The sequence below is a fragment of the Strix aluco genome, chromosome 5, assembly GCF_031877795.1.
Source record: "Strix aluco isolate bStrAlu1 chromosome 5, bStrAlu1.hap1, whole genome shotgun sequence".
NCBI classification, from domain to species: domain Eukaryota; kingdom Metazoa; phylum Chordata; class Aves; order Strigiformes; family Strigidae; genus Strix; species Strix aluco.
In genome coordinates, this window is record NC_133935.1 from 3,601,516 (window position 1) to 3,620,100 (window position 18,585).

Below are 18,585 nucleotides of genomic sequence, written 5' to 3' on the forward strand. Positions count from 1 at the left end.
GCCTCAAGCTATCCCCCAGGTGTTTTGTTTACGTTTTCAGAGTGATATCCTATGTCTGATGCATTGATCAGCAAAAGGTACAGTTTCTTCTAGTTTGTGCTCTCATACCCATAGAGGGCTGACTGCCGGGACCTTCCAAAAGCTGCTAAATAGCTTGTTAAATAAATTGTAAAAAATAACCTGATTCTTGTACAGGTTGACCTGCTGCAGATTTTATTTCTTTTGATGTAACTCAGCTTCCTTCAGTGGTCTCCCATTGCATCTTAATGTTTTAATCACAGCTTCTCATTAGCTCATCCTTCTGCAATATTTTCTTCCAGATTATCTTCCCTTTCCTCTGTTTTTATTTCCTTTTGGCTGTTGAACTGCATCTGTCATATCTCTCTCCATCTCTGTATTGCCTTTATTCCTTCCTTATAAGCTAGACCTTGACTCTTGTAAAACTTGCCTATCTTACATATATAAATGTGTGTGTGTATATATATAATGCAGAATGAAGAGCCTGCAAATGTACAGGATGCAATATTCTGAGTGAAATCCTACCAGCTGTTTTTTATATAGTCTCCTTTGTCAGCTAGAGTTTCCTTTTTAGTCACACTGATCTCATGTTGTTCATGTTAAAGTAAGTGGCTGGAGTAGGTAAAAGACAGTGGGAGAGGAAGATCATAATTTGATGTTTCTTCCATATCCAGTTTCTGTACAGTAGAGAGGGTCAGTGCAAGTATGGTCCTTTTTAGGAACTCCCTCTGCATTTAATATGCTGGGAGTGAAATAATCGGAATCTGTCCGATATTTTATAGTGGCACACATCCATTGCTGCTGGTTTCTGGGCCAGCTTATTAAGTCTTTGAGAATGGGTATTTTATTTGGCTGTCTCTCTCTCTTTGTGGATTTGGTTCAGGTTTCCTGAGCACCCAAGTGGATCTGCTCATTTTTTCACCAACAGCCCTTATGACAGCTACCCCCTTCCCAGTCTGGCCTAGATTCCCTCTGGAAAGTTGCCTTTACTTAGAGGTGTTGTTGAACAAGGGGATATATAGCACACTCCCTGCCATGCTGTGTATGCTGGGTTACTTTTGCACCACTTGAAGCTTTAGGAGCAGCACCTGTAAGGTGTAGGGTGAGACGTCATCAGGGCACCCCCGGGTTTATCTGTGTATTCAGTATGGCCTTTTTCATGGCAAGTCTGCCAGAATTCTGAAATATGATGAAATGCTGTCATGAAAATGTGGTGGTGCTGTGTATGCCAATAGTGTTTTGTTTTAATGGTGAGGAAAGTTGTAAGATGTCAACCTTGCAGGGTTAAACTGTTGTTTCACAGGATAATGACTAGGTACACCAGTTCTCTGGTCTGAAATGGTCTTCCAATGCCAGAACCCAAGCCTGTGATCAGGGTTGTCTTCTCAGTGCCTCCAGCAGTGGATAACTTTTCTTTGCAGAGGAGAGACGTTCTCATGCTTACCAGGGTAGGCACCTATGTGATCACACATAAACAACTTTTTTTCCAGTTTGTTATAGTAGCTGATTTTGGGGTGTGCCTATAGTTTCAAGTGATAACAGATAAAAGATAATTATGGCATATCATGATGCAATTTGTTTCCAAACACCATATATACACTGTGTTCACCCTCAGGTTCAAACCGATGTCACGTAGATAAGGAGAGAGAGTAAACTTAAGTGACTGAACTGGAAAAGAGAGATTGAGGCCCATATGTGGACTTTACTTCCACTAATGTAAATCAGGACCAGAATCATTGCTTTGAAAAAATTGCTGGAGAATTTTGTGGGTATAGATGGGAGCAGAGTCCAGCTGTGTGACAGAAGCAGAGTCCAGCCGTGCAGTGGGACAGAGAAGGGTCATTTCTTGTGTTTTTAAGTTGTATTTTTAAAATGTGTGTTTCAGAGTGTTGTAGCTTCTCAGGAATTTTATTTCCATCAGTGACTGAGGATTAAAAGAAGCTATGACTTTTATGTGAATTACTCTCCCATGATTTTTCCACTACTTAACTGATGGGCATGTAGATAATCCACGGCAGTGAATGAGTTGACCTCGTCCATGTGACAGTTCTGACCTGTGGTTCATGCTATGGAAATATTGGATATCCCCTGTTGTGAAGGATCCTGTTCACAGTAATTGTAGCTTCAGTAAAAATGTTCAGAAAGCAATGCTCATCCCTTGCAGAAAGACCAGAAATGATGCTTATCCCTGGAAATGTGTTTGAATACATCGCGACATTGCAGCTTGCCAGGACATCGACAGCTCCATAATGCAACCAAGTAAAAACACTTGTGCTGCCATGCCAGCCCTGAGATGCTGCAGGGGAGCTCCAGGATTCTCCTTTCCTGACATGTGAGAGGGCAGCTCCCCGTACGCCGTGTTTCCCTTGGTTTTCCCGTGTTAGTTTCATGGCCTCCAGAAATTTTGGACTGAAATGAGTGCATGACTCCGATCACGGGTGTTCAGGGTGTGAATTCCCACGCATACAGGCAGGGTTGTACAACCACCGTATGTTACACAAAGGAGTCTCCTCAGCACTCTCTTAGAAAAGAGAACACGAAAAAGATGCAGTGAAATATCTTTGACATGCAGCTATCTAAGCCTGGAAAGTCTTTCTCTATTGCCCTCTGTGCTTCCCTGCTGCTTACTCACTGGCCATGGTAATTCAAAGCCTCACGTGTTGTTTTTTTCTAGCTGTGCAATAAACTCTCTTTCTCTTGAGCCTTCTGTGGCTCTTTGTGCTAAGCGGGTGTGCTAACAAAATCGTGATGGAGGTGCAAAAGAAATTGCCCTGTGGAGCAGAGCAGTGGCCCACCTTTGTCCGTGCCCTGCTTAAACAGAGGTCAGTAGCAAGTTCTTTGGAGGAATGTTGCAGTGACAACCCCATAACACAAATTTTGGAGTCACATGTGCAAAGGAGCCGGGGCAAATAGTTTCTTAACATCAGACAGTTGAATCTGTGGTTGGCTTCTGCCTTGGAAGTAGTAGGTCAAGTGGGCCAAGTCCCAGCTTTACTGCCTCTTCTTGGAGCCTCGCTGCAGAAGGGTGGGTGGAAGGGTCTCACACTTCAGATGGGTAAGGCTTTACTCCTATTTTGGAGTACGATGATTCCACTTCCAAATTCTGAGCCAGAATCTGCCTCCCATGTATATCTTGTGCTGCCTAGCTGGGATATCTGTGGATAACGTTCTTTATTATTCATATAAATGAATAATCCTTTCATGAATCTTACCAAGCTTTTTGCCTTGGTATTATCTTGTAGTTTTACCTGATATTATCTTCCCGCAGCCGTTTCTACTTTCTGTTCCCCCATATTAGCAGTGACCTCAGCGAAAAAATACTTTTGGAGCATGTGGTTCAGCTAGTTTTTTTGCTTCATTTGTATTTGCTAATTTGAGATATTTTGCAGTGCTTAGACAATAATGCAACCGTATCATGGCATTTTCAACAACAACATTGACCTCCGCAATCTGCCTTTTCACAACACTTGAATGCATCAGTATTGCCGTCTGTATGATTTTAATTTAATTAGAACAGTGGCTGTAATCATTTCAGGAGAAGCATGAACTTCCCCACTGTCTCCTTTCCCCTTGCCTTTTGTGATGAACTGTTGCACTTCTGTGTGTGTGTTTTGTTTGCTTGAGCAAGGATTGCGATGTGAGAGGGTAGCCATCTCCTGTCCCTGTGCCGGGAGGTTCGTCAGAGGCAGGCTGAGGCGAGGAGGCAGGGAGGAACTGAACTTCACAAAATCACTAAGGTCACCGAGACAATCTCTGCTCTCTGTGCGCAGGAAATGAGATGTTAATCTTTCCCCAGTGCTGCTTTGCATAAGGTCCATTCCAGAGAGCTGTGTTTGTTTTAATTTCTCTAATTACTGATAGTGTGCTGATTATGCTGCTATAGATTTGACGTGAATTGCTATATTAATGGGATCAAAAATGAGGAGAAGTCTGCCATGGAAATTAAGAAGATGACATCAACTGGGGGAAGGGAAGGAAGTGGAGAGTTTAATTCATACCCTGGTACTGCAGAGCTTTACTGTGCTTTTTCTGGAGCCTGATCCTTTGTCCCTGGCAGAAGTTGGGAGTATGCAAGCTATGACATTAACCAAAATCCCAGAATGCTTTAATTGTGTACTCAGTGCCATGCAGTTGCTTAGGGGCTCTGATTTCCCCCCTTCTCCCTATGTTAGACCCTGTAACTCACCTCATAGCGGTCGGTCTCTTGGACTTTTGTATCCAACTATATAGCGTTGCCTACAAAACACCATGTCTTCCCCACCTTTCCTCTTCCCCTTACTTGCTTCCCTAATGATTAACTTCCTTGAATCTCCTGCTGTCATTCCTCTGCTACTCTGCAACTGGTTTGCTGGCGTTGTCCTGCAGAGTGCCCAGGTGTGCAGGGCCTTCTGAATCTTTCCTGCAAAGCACCTCATTCCCCCCCAACAACCCATTTCTCTAAGGCCATTTTTTTTTCCCTCTACCATACCCAAGGCACCTACTCCTAGGAGGATCCACAGATCCTTCCAGGTTCCCCCCAGCTCCTGGTTCCTTGGCTTGTCTTTCCACTTTTCCCTGCCTCCGTGTGCTTGTTGAAAGAGATTGCAGCCCTGGTCCCATGTCCTTGCAGAGCTGAACATCCTCCGTGATTTGAGTGTTTTGTCCAGAACAACGCCAGCTTGCTTTCACAGTCCCGAGAGCTACAACCATACATTTCAAACCTGGATTTACACAAGCCAAAGGCATGTTACTCAGGGGTTTTTAAGCCTAGGGCTTCCCCAGAAATTGAAGAGGGCACCAGAATATCTGCACACCTGCTAGTGCTGCCCTCACTGAGTGGGCGTCCCACGGGCGAAGAGTAGGATGATGGGATGATGCCCAGGGAGCCGGAAGCTTCTCTTAAAGCAGTGTCCTGCTACCACTGTCCTGCAAGTAAATGAGGACAGCCTGTGAGGATGTGACAGGTAACTTTCTCCTCTTTTACTTCTAACTGTTGGCTTCCTGATAGTGCAGCACAAATCACTGTACCTCCACCTTGCGGTAACGTCTGCTTCTCTGGGGAGCAGGGGGAGTCAGGGCTGTTTGGAGAAGGGAAGATAAACAGCAAATGCAACAAGACAGGCACGGAGTGCCACACCTACACCAGCAGCCTGGGGGACAAATGTGTGTCAGCTTTCACTCTTGGTTAATTTTGCCCTGTGTAGTATCATTACATGCAGTATAGGAGTAAGTTTTTACACTGTGCTAAGAGTCAGCTGCCTTTTCTGTCCAGCGCAGGGTATTCGCAGGCTGAGTTGGCTGTTCCTGAAAACTGCTGCATAGGTACTGCATTTCTTTGCTTTATCAAATAAAAAAAGTCATTTTAGTATACTGCCTATCCAACTACCAAAGTAGTCATGTCACTGGGACAACATTAGGGCTTGCTTAGCATGCTTTCTTACATATTCTATTTTCATTTCTACAAAAACATGTATGTCCTTTGTGCCTGCCATCTGAGTGAAGTTAGTAAAGGGACAAAAAGATTATCAGGCTGCAAGCTGGAGAACAGTTACGATGAAGGCTGCTGCCTTGGAGTTTAGAAGGGCGTGATTTTAGCAAAAGCATGAAGCTATTTTTACTTGCAGCTTCACTCATCCTCAACTGTTAGACGTTTTTTAAAAGGTGACTACAAATCTAATTTTGCATTTTTGAAATCTTTAAAATTATTATTATTTTAGCAATATTAATTATTTGTGTTCCTGACAGAATTCTCTAATTGTTCAGGTAGATTTTGCCTGTAAAGAATGAATTTACCTCGGTTCTTCTAACTGAAATCAGTGTGTGCTTTGGCTTTGGGGGTCTAGTCAGCTGTTATGTACACTCCTACTAGATAGTCATGATCAATATAGCTTTTGAGTTACCTTCCTTTTTTAGACAGGATGGTTTGATCTAAGGCTTTCTCAGCACCTGGATATTTAGTATTTTATACTTTTCTAGTACAAAGAGAACAAAACCATAGCTTGTCTTGATTCTTAACCATGTGTTTCAGTCTGTCTCTCTCGGCTAGATTGGGTAGGTGAAAGCGTGACCCACTCTCCACAGAGCTGATTGTCTTGGTGGCACTGTTGGAGCACCAGCCACTAGAATAAACCCCAGGGAGGGTCTTCATGTAGGCTGACTTAATGCATCTCTTCAACTATTGTAGTCAAGGTGAAATTTCATGGTGAAACTTTCCTGACTCACTGTGAGCTGAAGAAGCCTTTCAAAAATGATGACATCAAGCAATGTGCCAACTGTTTTATCCACATCATTGTGGCTACTGACAAAATACTAGGGAGCTGCTATTTTGAAGTTCCTTGTAGATGGCAGTTTGGGGCTGAGTGTTTGGTCACTTGTGGGTTTAAATGTTTATAGAGTCACCTGGCAGGCGGGGAATCTGGAATGTGGTAATGCCAAACACTTTCCTAGCACTCATCACCAATAATCTTGAAGGACCACACCAAAAGTGTATTGATTTAGACTCTTTTACCAATAGACTAAGCTGCAGCAAGGCTGTTTGCTCAATTACACTCAAGGTTTGTGCTGACTCTGCTACCAGCACTACCTATCCTTCCAAGCTGTTGCTTGACCAAGCCTACCATTGAACCATCTATTCTTGGCCTTAATGCAAAGGGAAATGTTAAACTGACTGGTTAGGAAACTCTTTCAGAAAAATTCCTAGTGGTGGAGTATCTGGTTGCATGACCTTAGAAGCATGAGATACCAAACCTTAGAAGCATGAGATACCAGCCATGTTTTTCTTTGATGGCTCCCATAGAGAGAAGCACTAGGCAGTTCTGGAGTTGTGAAGATTAAAGCAAATCTATTCTCAGTCGTGTGAGCACAACAGGTACCTCCTGGAAGTGTGACTCTAAAAAGCCTCAAAAAGCCTGGAGGAGCAAATGTGACCTCGTGCATGCATGCCTCTGTGTAGGCCAGGAGTTGCGTGTGGCTGAAGCACAGAGCTATGGTAGGTTGCAGAACTGGACTGATGTTTGCAGTTCTGCTTCCAGCCATGTTACTGACTCATGCTGCAAACAGGGATGAAGCTCATTTTTCCACAAGCCCAGTGCCTTAACCTCCCGGTATTACCGTTCCACACCTTTTGGAAGTCTGGCCAGGACAGTTACAAGGGCTGCTCTTTCAGGATGCACTTGTTAAATGCCCTTGAGAGGCACATGCTGTTCTTTTTCAAGACATCTTAACTCTGAAATTACTTTGCTCATTTGAGCTTTGCTGCTTCTGTAACTCAGGTTGTCCGTGTGTCTAATAAAAAGAAAAAGACTTACCTAATGTCTGTAAATTTCTTTGATATTTGGGTTAAAGGTGCAGGGAAAAAAAATGCAGGATTAGTAAGAGGGCATTTCAAAGGCACTATAAGAGCCTGATAGCTTACTCCCCTTTGTGCCTTGTGAAATGTGTTCTGCAAATATTACCAATTCACACATTACTGTAGACATCCAGGGTGTGAGGGAAGAGTAACCGTGCATTTCCACAACTTCTTTTTTGTTACTGTCCTGTTCTTACGAACGCTAGGAAGCAGTGAATCAAATTTATTTATTTATAACAGTAAATCTCAATGAAGCAGTCTTGCCAGAAATCGGGTTACCGTATGCCTTTAGGAGGTTGATCACTGCAGAGAGAAAGGCAGCAGGTATTGGAAGTGTAATGTCTTAGTTTGATACAGCACCTCCCGGGTGTTGAGGGAAGTGCATGGGGTTCTGGATTTAATTTCATTTTCTGCTTGCACTTTCCTCCTCCTGTTGGCCAGTGAGAAGGCCCTTTGAAGCCACTTAGGCCCTTGTCTTTGCAGCAGTGATTCAGTATTTCTGTGAGCGTGAAATGTAACCTGAGGTTGGACTGGACCCTATGTTCTCCGGGAGGGAGGGAAAGGAGTTTAGGTCTCCCATCTATCCTCTAGTGCCTGTTTGCAGAGGCAGGCATCTGTGTGGCTATATTTCAGAAGTGTTCCTCTTTTTATAAATATCTCATTCAATAAACAAAACGAGCAGCTGCAGTGTGGTTCGATTATCTGAGCTGTGGATCGCAGCAGGAAATGCTAGGAAGCGGCTGGTCTCGCAGCAAATCGCTGGTGTGATGCACCAGTGGTGAGAAGGTGCAACTGGGCAGCCAGCCTGCAGAATGGGCACAGAGCGCCGCATCTTGCGGGAATGTGAAGCGTAGAGTCAGCCGTTTGGGGTCAGAGAAGGAGCTGCATAAGTTGAAAGCAGAATATTGTTTTGTAGCTCCACAGGTGCATCTTTCACCACGTCTCAATGAACATCCCTGTTTGTTAACTAAGAAAAACTAAATTCATATGAGCTAATGAATTGCTGTTGCTTGGATGGTGATGAGTCGAAAGAAGCTGAGTGGACACAGTAAGATGTTAAAGGGCTTTGTGGGAGACTGGAACATAAGATTGAACAATTTCTGGTTCAGAACTACTGAGCTGAAAGCCACGGAGGCTGTACTCGCAGAAATAACAGAGTGGTGGTGGAGTGAACCGGGCCTGTCTTCCCCCTCCATCTACACCAGAATAGTTTATTCTCCACATGCCATCAGTCTCCTCTGCCATGACTGTCAGCGGTGGTGGCTGTAGTATAGTGGTGGGTCTGCAGACATTGAGGTGAAACTTCTGTTTCCTCATGAGCTCCTGAGAGCAAACTGGTAACAGCACCTTGCGCCAGAATGAACTGTTCTTGCTTTCAAGTGGCGACTGAGAGATGCAAGACCTTCTATGTGCTCCATGTCCCATTTCTTTTTGGACGTGTCACCTAATCTGCCTGAAGAGTTTTCTGCTTTGATACACTCAGTTGTTATTTACTGATGTACAAACCTCTCCTTCCCTTTGGTGGTAAGGGTGCGAGCATTACGTTCTGCAGGTGCCTCTATCAGCCTCAGTCTAGTTCCCTGTTGCGTGGCTGTGATAATGTTGTGTTTCATAATGGAAATAATTACCTTCTCTTGCTCCAGCCCCAAATTTGTCTTTACCATCTGCCAGAGATTGGGGTCAGGGTGGGGAGCTGCACACGTACTCTCCTGTAATGCTCAGAAATGAAGGTAGCTCCTTTTGCTTCTGTATGTGTGTGGATGCTGTTTGCACTGCCATCATTAAATGTCAGCAGCACATTTTTGGGGAATAACACGCATTGCCTTCCAGGAAGCATATGATAATGATTTTTTTACGCTCCTGTAAAATTGTGGCTCTGTTTATTTACAAAGGGTATAATTTGTGCTGTGATTGGAGTACAGGCTTAGAATATGGAAGAATTTTCCCATCAGATCAGATGAAATTTCAGCCTTAAAGTTCTTGGCAGACATTTTCAGAAATAAAAACCTAACAGTGACAATTATGAAACTAATGCAACGTTCATAAATTGCCCTTTAACTCTATTTGACTGTCCTTGCGTAGCTGCTCTCTGTATGCTGACTTACTTGGTTGCAAGTTAAACTACTTCAAAGAAAGTGCTAGTAACTAGTTTAGGCAAGAAAAAGAAAGTATGACGTTACTCAATGGTAAATAGAGTAGTTTTTAGTGATAGAGCGTGGTTTTCTGCAGCAAAGACAAAACTAATTGCTTAACGTCTTTAAAATGCTGTGAAGGAGTGAAGTGTTAAATAATAAATGTGCTTAGATCATGACTGATTTGTAAACATAAGATTAAGTGGTTTGGGCACTTTCTGTAACTGTACTCACGCACATATTGTGGAGTTGCTGTTGGATTTTCACTGACATAAAATGCTCAGAATCTCCCCACTTGTGTGTCACTTCCCTTTCCTCCCTCGTCCAATTTCTGAGAAGACCCTTGGAAACTTCACGGACCTTTTGAAAATTAAACCTGTCACCCTAAAAGCTGTTCGACCCCTGGCTGCAGCGCCAGGCAATACGTTGCCCACGCAGCGAAGTGCGCTGTGCCCCACAGCTTGCTGGGCAGCCGAGAGCATCACTAGTGCTGCTCGCCCCCTCCACGCACCCACGCTTCCTTCCTTCCACCCACTTCCCCCTCCCCTGCCTGGGTTTCTCACCTCTGTTCCAAAGTTCACGTTGTGCTCTCTCTCTCTTTCTCCCCCCCCTCCCGCTTTCTTTTTAACAGCAGGAAAGAATTTCGTACACACCTCCAGTGAGCCCAGTACCAAATTACACTTCCTCGTCACCACTACATGTCCCAGTGCCTCGAGCGATCAGGATGGAGGAAGACACCATCAGACTGCCGCCACACCTGCGTGAGTGTCAGCGTGGAGGCTTCTTACGTTCTTGGATTGAGGAGGGTGTGGGGCGGGCTGAGGAGCTGTTTCTATTTTTATGGGAGAGAGCAGGGAAGCCCCCTGGCTTTAGACTTTTTTTAAAGCTCTAGCTGGTTTTATTTTGCTAAATATTCTTTTTAACCATAGGAAATTACTCTTAAATACAGTATATTATATCCCTCTCCCCCATCCCCTGCACTCCCTGTCAAGTATTTGGCTTATTTCTCATGACAGGCACAAATGCAGATGTTTTATTTTGATGGGAAGTGCTGTATTTCCTTCCACAGTATAGGAATTGCTCAGCGATGTGCTGCAACACAAGGTCAGAGTTTCACAAACTGTGGCTGGTGGAGTGCTATGGGTATTATTCAGGTTGTTATGGGTCTCAATATTAAATAATTCTGGTGCCCAGGTTCTCCACTATAGAGCATGTGTGCTGACAGAGGCAGTGGGAAGGGAGGAAGAATGAGCTTAGCTGTGCACAAAAGGATGCTGCAAAGGAGGAAGGGCATATCACTGACATTGGAACAAAAACTGGAGCTGGGGGCAAGGCGACAGCCAGTTGCTTCCTCGCTGAGATGATTTAATGTTTGAGGAATAGGAAAGGCCAAGGGCTGTTGGCCAATGAGAGGTGAATTAGTGAGATAGGATGGGGACAAGGAAGAGTGGAATTTTCCTTTTGGGAGGGGAAGCGGTTCTGATGTAAGTCAAGAGGTTTTGAGTAAACTTCTGTCAGGTGTTACATTCCTGGGGTACTTGAGCTACAACGAGCAACAGGGCCAGGAGCAACTGTAACTTTGTGCGTTGCCATCTGACAAATGGGTTTGGGATTTCGGAGAGGGGAGAAAGTCCGTGTTTATCACAAGACATTCTCATTCCTGTCCTCAGCTGTTTTCCAGGCACACTCCTTTTCTGGAGGCAAACCGTGCTCCCAGCGCTTCTGTAATCCCATGCTTGCTCCCTCGCTGGCCACTGAGTTGCTCTGCCCCACAGTCACTTCTTGCCCATGCTGTGTTCTGCGTGGTCCTGTTTTTGCTTGCTGCTGCCTCTTACTGTCTTCTGCCTGTGCTGCAGCGTAGCCCAGGTTGTACCTTTTCTGCGCTTTCTGATGGGAATGGGAGCTGGCACTGCGGCATTGCTGATCGTGTCTGGTCACTGCCCGAGTGTCTGTGAGCTCCCAGACCCTGCTTGCCCATGCATGTGGCTGTTGGCCCGTTTCCCCAGCCCGGGGAGCACTTGCTGCCATGCCCAAAACTTAGACACAAAAAAATGAACACAGAAGCAGTTCTTCTCCAGCAGTCCTTTTCCCCACTGGTACTTTTAAGCAGATTTTTTTTTTTTTTTTTAAACTTTCCAATTACTTTCCAGTTACTTTCCAGTTACCACTGGATCTGACAGATGCACAAGGCAGGAAGGCAGAGACCCTTCATACTGGAAGGGGTGAGGCACTGTGTTTACTACCTGCTTCCTTCCCATCAGCTAGTCAGCATGCTAGGTAGTGTGAAGCTCATAAAGCTTCCTCTCAGTGAAGACTTTTTATCTAATATTTCAAGTGTGATCCAACATTTCACCTTGATTTTTGTTGTGGTTTTTCTTTTCTTTTGATTGGCACGTTTTTAAGCTTGCAAGGAGGCTTCTTTCCCATTAGTATTTCCACACCAAACTGACTTGTAGAGTAAGAACACAGACAATTAATCATTAAATATCTGTGGAACAGTCTTCCACAAAGTTAGTGTCTTGGGTCATAAACGACATGGTGCACATTTACATAGCTTTACCAGTTGTAGTCCCTGGCAGTATAGTATTTTGTAGCTCAGCATTCAGTAAGTATTGACCCAAACATTGTCACCAACCAACTGACCCAAACACTGTTAGAACCACTGTTTAAAGTATACAGATTCATAGCTAGGCCAGAAGCGACCATTATGAATTACTAAAATGGTCTCTGATATAACTTGAGTTACAGAACTTCACTCAGTAACTCCTGTGTTTAAGTCCAGTAACTGAGCTACAGCATGTTATGCAGAAAGGTTTCAGCTTTTAATGTAAAGACTTCAGTGACGGGGAGGATTTAAGATCTCTAGATGTTCTTCTTAATTATCCTCCTTATTTGCTTTTTTTTAAGTGCCCTATTTATAGTTTGAATTAGTCAAGCTTCAGTTTCCAACTATTAAATCTCATTATCTCCTTTCCTGCTAAATATTGTCAAAAGACTACTCCTGATATAGGTGCTTTTAGATAAAGTCACTTCTTAACCTTTTCTTGGCTAAATGGGATAGGAAGAGAGGTTCTTAAGGCTGTCAATCTTACTGTAAAGCTTCCAGATTTCAAATTCTGTTTGTATCATCTCGGTGAACTCTTTCCCACTTCAGACATCCTTCTTAAAGTGAGGACAACAGAACTGAAGATCATATTCCAGGAGTAATCTTCCTAATACCAGGTATAGAAATAACTAAGCACCTTTTGGATCTCGGGTCATGAGGTTTAAGAGGTATTAACATGGGATTCTGCAGTTCCTTCATGGACCCCTCTTTTTTTTTTTTTTTTTTTTTTTGAGATATGTGTCTGAGACATGGCTTTGGTCCTAAATCCAAACTGCCTTACAAGTCAGTAGCTAATTTCTAGTTCAGGCGGTAGTACTGCATGTGAAGATTGGGTTTAGATCTGCAAAGTCTGAGGGTTTTCTAGATCTCAGATTTTTGTCTGGTTCCAGCCGTATTGTTTTTGTTGATTAGGTGAAGCATAATAACTTCTTTCAACCCTCACTTATTCCAGTGCAACAGGGAGATACGATAAGTTTCTCCAGTTATTCACAGAGCTGATAGCTTTCCTCATTCTCTGTTTTCATGACATTCTGCTGGCATTTACCAAAATAAAGGCAGAGTTCAGTCCTAAGCTGTACATCTTCATTTCTGCCAGCTTGCAAGTTCAGGAGCGGTACTACAGGTGCAGCTGAAAACAGCAGTTTGCCCAAGCAAAGGTAGAACTAGACAAACATTTCAGGTGGAACATGAAGGGTGCTCTGTGGATTCAGAGAGTGTTTTAAGCTTTCCTATTAGAAATTTCACTGTTTCTAATGTTTAAGAGCACTCTGAAGGCACCAACAGCCAATAGTATCAGAACAATTGGTAGAGCAATTTCCTTTGGTGCAATAAATTATTTCTCACTGTTTGGTGAGCAAATGGGTCTAATCTGTGCCAAGTTGATTTGATCCAGAGACTGGTAAATGGAGAAGTGCAAAGTTTAGAAGAGTGGAATGCAGATCCCTCTTTGCTACAAGCATGCAGAGGAGGACTCCTTCTTTTCGGTCCAGACAGCTAGAAATATATAGAGGAAACCCCTTTTCTGGGGGTGATGTGAAGGCACTTTCCCCTTCTCACATAGCCTTTCTTGTTTTAATTAGCTGCTTTCTTCAGCCTGCCCTATTCCTATTGTATAGAAACACAGTGTCATCAGTCTTAACTTTAAAGCTCTGGGATAGTGAGAATCATTTTCTCATAATACACACCTTTCTCTGATGCTGTACTTCTCTGTAAGGGACCCATACTGTTAAACATACCTGTTTGCCTAACATCTACTTCTTACCTAGTAATTGGGTATTGGGGGCATTGTAAACAAACTATCAGCAGGCAGCTGGAGAATATGCTTTCCTCTATTTTAGGTATGTAGTCAGAAAGTATGGTGATCTCCAGTTCATGCCTTGCCCCTGGTGTGTATGTGGTGGTAGCTTTGCAGCATACCTGATCTCCACTAGACTACACTAATGTCAGATAAAAGGAGTGTTTGGAAAATGATCGAATGGTTTGGGTTGGAAGGGACCTTAAAGCTCATCTAGTTCCAACCCCCCTGCCATGGGCAGGGACACCTTCTGCTAGACCAGGTCAAAAAGCCTCATCCAACGTGGCCTTGAACACTTCCAGGGAGTTGTTTACTGAGGATTCAAGAGAAGCAAGTTCAGCTCTCACGCAAGGCCCTGCCCTTGGTGCCTTTTGTGACCTTGGACATCTTGTTTTAGTTTCCCCACTGTAAAATGAAAGAAAAACAAGTGCAAAGACTCATGTCAAGAGTTTTGAAAATTAGTACAGTGACTGCCCAGATACTGTGATAATGAAGAATGCTGAAATAGATGGAAGTCCTCTGAAACTATCTGTGTACCCTTTATCTCTGAGGAAACTTATTCCATATAGCCACGGAGAGAAAGTTAGTTTTGTTTGTTTGGGTTTTTTTTAATTTTTATTAAAACCAATCTTCCTGTCTTGTCTGGTACAATGTCATTAGTTACTCATTTTGTGCTGTGGCCAATACCTTGTGGTAAAAAGTTCTTGGAACTGGATAGAGGATACAGCATTGAAGAGATGGCTATGAGAACCCTTCCCTGTGCCTATTAATATGCTCTGAATCAGAGAGAAAATAGCTTTTTCCTTTTTTGTTATATGCAAGATGAAAATCAGTTGGTTAGCCTTCTACAACAGCAACTGTAAGTATGTGCTAAAGGCTTCATGGTTTTCTTTGTCTCCTTCAACATAAAACTTCTTCAACGAGAGATGCAAAAATATCAGTGCTGAAAAAGGACTTGTTCCATGATCAGATCCTGTGCAGCAGCATTCCCCCTTGCACATTTCTGTCAACTTGTACAGTCTGATTTTTATCTCTGAAGGGCATCTTCCCTTGGGAACGTGTGTGTGTTTGTTTAGGGAGATAGATCTCATGGGCAAAGATTTCACAGTGTTTTCTATTGATGCAAGGATGAACAAGAGTTCATTTCTTCCTCAGAACTAATTACTCTTCTTTCTTTAGTATCCTTCATACGCCTGCAGCCCATTGTCATAGCAAGGCACACTGCACATACTTTTCTGTACACATAAAGCAATTATTCTTGGCAGCAACTAATTTTTCTTGCTCTTGCCTTTTTCTGAATCCCCAACAGCCTGCACTGATGTTCAGAGTAAAATTACACACTCTAGATGTCAGGATAAATGCATCACCTCATAGGGGAGAACTTTTGCATTGGAACTGCAGTAGTGTTGTTGTCTCGACTGCACTCACTTTTTGGGGGGTTATGGTGATGGGGAAAGCTAAGGACTTCTTTGTAAAATCGTTTGAGTACTTTTTGTTTCAAATGTAGGCTTTGGTTCTGATCTTTGGTTTTCCAATGTGGGATACGTTCCAGGGTACAGCTGATTTTGATGAACTTCAGGGTATCCAGACCTGGTTACATACAGCTAGCGAGATCATGTTTTTGATTTCAGTGTATCTGTGTCCCTTGTAATTACTCTCTGTTCTACTGCCCTCATTAAGGAGGACAGAAGGGAAATTTGTTTAGTTTTCTGCAATGATTATATTAAAGGCTTTAAGTTTTTAGTGAGTGTTTCACAGGAATCTTTCTGCATACCTATTTACATTGGTATTTGATTCGGTGGGGACCAGTCCAGTGGCTCTGTATTGGTTTGACATCTCTGTGACCGTAGCTGTACCACATTCTGCACAGAAGCCCTCTGTATAACCCCCAGTGTGGATATGAGCAGTAGGGCAGGCCAGGTTCTCAGTTGGTCGGGTTCTTTAAACTAAGGCATTTATCAGACCTGAAAGCAGTTTATTACGAGTTTCTTTTTCCTCATCACACATTGTTGCTTATATGCATCATTTGTGTTTTAAGGGCACCAGTTTTCGTTCTTTTTTTTTTTTTTAAGGAATGCAGGAAACAATTAAGAGAAGGAGGAGGAAACAACAACACTGTCAGGGTTGCCAAGGATCCATTTTTTCTGTATAGTGTCTATTAATTATGCTGCTCCTTTTATTAATCCTTTGGCACCTGTTAATTATTCTACAATTTTGGCTAGCAGCTGGAAAGCCACTTTGAAGCATTAAGCATATTGTTATTTAGTTACTAGAATATTCAATGCATTGAACTGAAAGTATGTAGTGAGACGGGAAAAAAAGCCCTTCACCCTAAGCCACATTTAGAGCAGCAAGCAATAAAAATATTTGCTTTGGAAGGATCTTTGTGGAACAAAACTGACTGACGCACATACAGGGAAAATAAAATAAAAGCTGCATAAGACAAAGGGACTGTGAGAGGTGGCCAGAATGTCAAGTTAATGACTTGGAGACTAATCCTGGTCCCACTGAAATGAGTGCTTAAATTCCCACTGATTTTAGTGGGATCTGGACTGACCTCTTTCATAGACGATTGGCTTCTTCCAGCCCCTTCTTTGCTCTTCTTTGACGTTATGGCCACTTAAGCCTCATTTCCTCCTCTTACTGTACTTTATATACTTGCCTTTCCTCTTAATCTGCTTTTCATCTTATACTTCATTCTCTCTCTGGGTAGCTAGCCCTAACCAATCCCAACCTACTACTACAAAAAAAAATTAAGGACAGTGGCACTGCTTGCTACCACCTGACTGCTTGCAGTGTTTAATCTTCTTGATGTTGCATCTTCATCTTCCACCATGGGCTTTTCTTACACTTTTATACTGTGAGCTATGCAGGGTGGGGCCCATCTGTGCAGTAATGCCTCCTGGTCTTTCAAATCATAACTCATAATAATCTACTGACAGGCTGGCTGGGCTGTGGGAATCCCAGCCAGCCATCCTGTCAGCCTCAGTGACCATTAGTTTGGTCAAGCCTAGCGAAGTGACTGGGCCTGGCTCCATCATGACTGTGAGTTACATCCAGTTGTTAGGCAAATAGGATGAAAATCACGAGCCAGGGAGACATCGATTGTGCCTGTCTCTTACCTAAGGTGGCCTCTTTCACAGGCAGCCTCAGGTGCTCATCTGAATTTAACTCATCTACTCCAGCCTGCCTCCTGGGTGTTTCTTACAGTGAATCTCAGGCCATCTTTGAAGTGATCACACAGACAGGCAATTTGGATGGGTGGGAAGCTCAGTCTCAAATTCACTCTTGCACCATGGCTGGGCACAATGTAGATGCTACTATTTTACTTGAAAGAGCTTTATCTGGAATATGTTGGACTGGGAAGAGTGAAAGCTCATTACTGATCCAGCTGGGAAAGCTGTGGCCTTTGGATCAGGAAAATCCAGCTTTACGTTTTTCTGACATGGTCTTTGTTCATCACCTGTGGGAAATGGAGCCCCTTGTCACTGGGTTTGCATCGGGGTGACTCAGGGCCACTTCAGTTGTCACCCTTGATGTAAACAGCTGTCGAGTTGAACCCTAAATCTGTTAGCTCCTTACTGCTGCCTGGTGACTGTGACAGAGGCATCTGGGTTAAGTGTGAAAAAGCTTGTCGTAAAGGGCCAGTGCTGTGAGTCGGTTTCTGCTCCTTGAGAGAGTATTTTAGTCAAGTGCTTTTTTTTTTTTTTAAATTATTTTTTTTTAATGTACCTGTCTGTTACCCAGACAGAGTTAACACAGTGGCTTCCTGCGCTGACAGTCCCCAGTGGAAGTGTGTGGAGGGACGAGATCCTTCCTGCCCCAGTGGGAATTTGCAAAGCAGTCCTGAGGTGGGAGGGCGAGAGACCTGTGCTTCAGGGTACAGAGAGCCGGCAGTGTGGGAGTCCCAGTGGTGCTAAGCCAGTCTTTTACCCTCCTGGAAAGCTTCACTTTAGGGTTTTAAATCTTCAAAACGTGGACTCACCTCTATTTAGAAGGGAAAGGGAGCCATGTCGCTTTAATCTGGGATCAAACTGATCCCTTGTGGAATTCCCCTGGAAAGTGTGGGGAGGAATAAGAAGCAAAAGCAGCAGGACATTTATGGTATTGCTGGGTTTGAAGCATTTTTAGCTTTGTCTTAAAGGGACGCTGTCAAGATCAGTGAATCTAAAATTAGCTTGCTTTTCTCTTTCCATCCCAAATGTGTCTGTTTAATTTTTCATTTGTGTTACAAATGCTTCCATGTTCTTTTTTTTTTTTTTAAGAAATAAAATTAATGTAAAGAACCCAGCGTTCATAAATAGCCCTACAATTAAAGAAAACACAGAAGAGAAACTGTGTGTAAGCCATGACTAACAACGCCACAATAACAAACCATTGTGTGGTAAGCGCCTTGCAACAAAACACAAGTGTGGTAGAAAACCCTGCGGAAACAACATAGCATGCATGCGATGTCCATTCCCCTAATGAAAAACAGAGCTCAGCCTCTGAACGTTGGAAGAGAGCACCACTGTCCAGCACTGAGAGGGGCACACAGTGTGTGAGGAGAAACCCCCTTGCAGCTTCAAGGTACCAGGGATTAATGTAATAGGCCATGTGTATACACACACAGAGAAAACAATTATTTGATGCCCTTTATGAGAGGGTGGGTTTCCTGCTGCTGTAGTTGTATGTCTTCTCTCTTCTGTGCTGGCACTCCTGGTGCTTA

At 43.4% G+C, this 18,585-nt stretch overlaps 1 protein-coding gene across 2 annotated transcripts in view; it reads left to right on the top strand.

Annotated features, from left to right (window-relative positions):
- Nucleotides 1-18,585, top strand: part of ETV6 (ETS variant transcription factor 6) — a 138,928-nt gene that overhangs the window by 36,941 nt on the left and 83,402 nt on the right. The window contains exon 2 of one of the 2 annotated variants that reach the window (XM_074825653.1): nucleotides 10,109-10,238. In XM_074825653.1, coding sequence (XP_074681754.1) covers nucleotides 10,109-10,238 — 130 coding nt within the window. The remainder of the gene's footprint in view (nucleotides 1-10,108; nucleotides 10,239-18,585) is intronic. The other variant, XM_074825654.1, reaches the window with a different exon arrangement.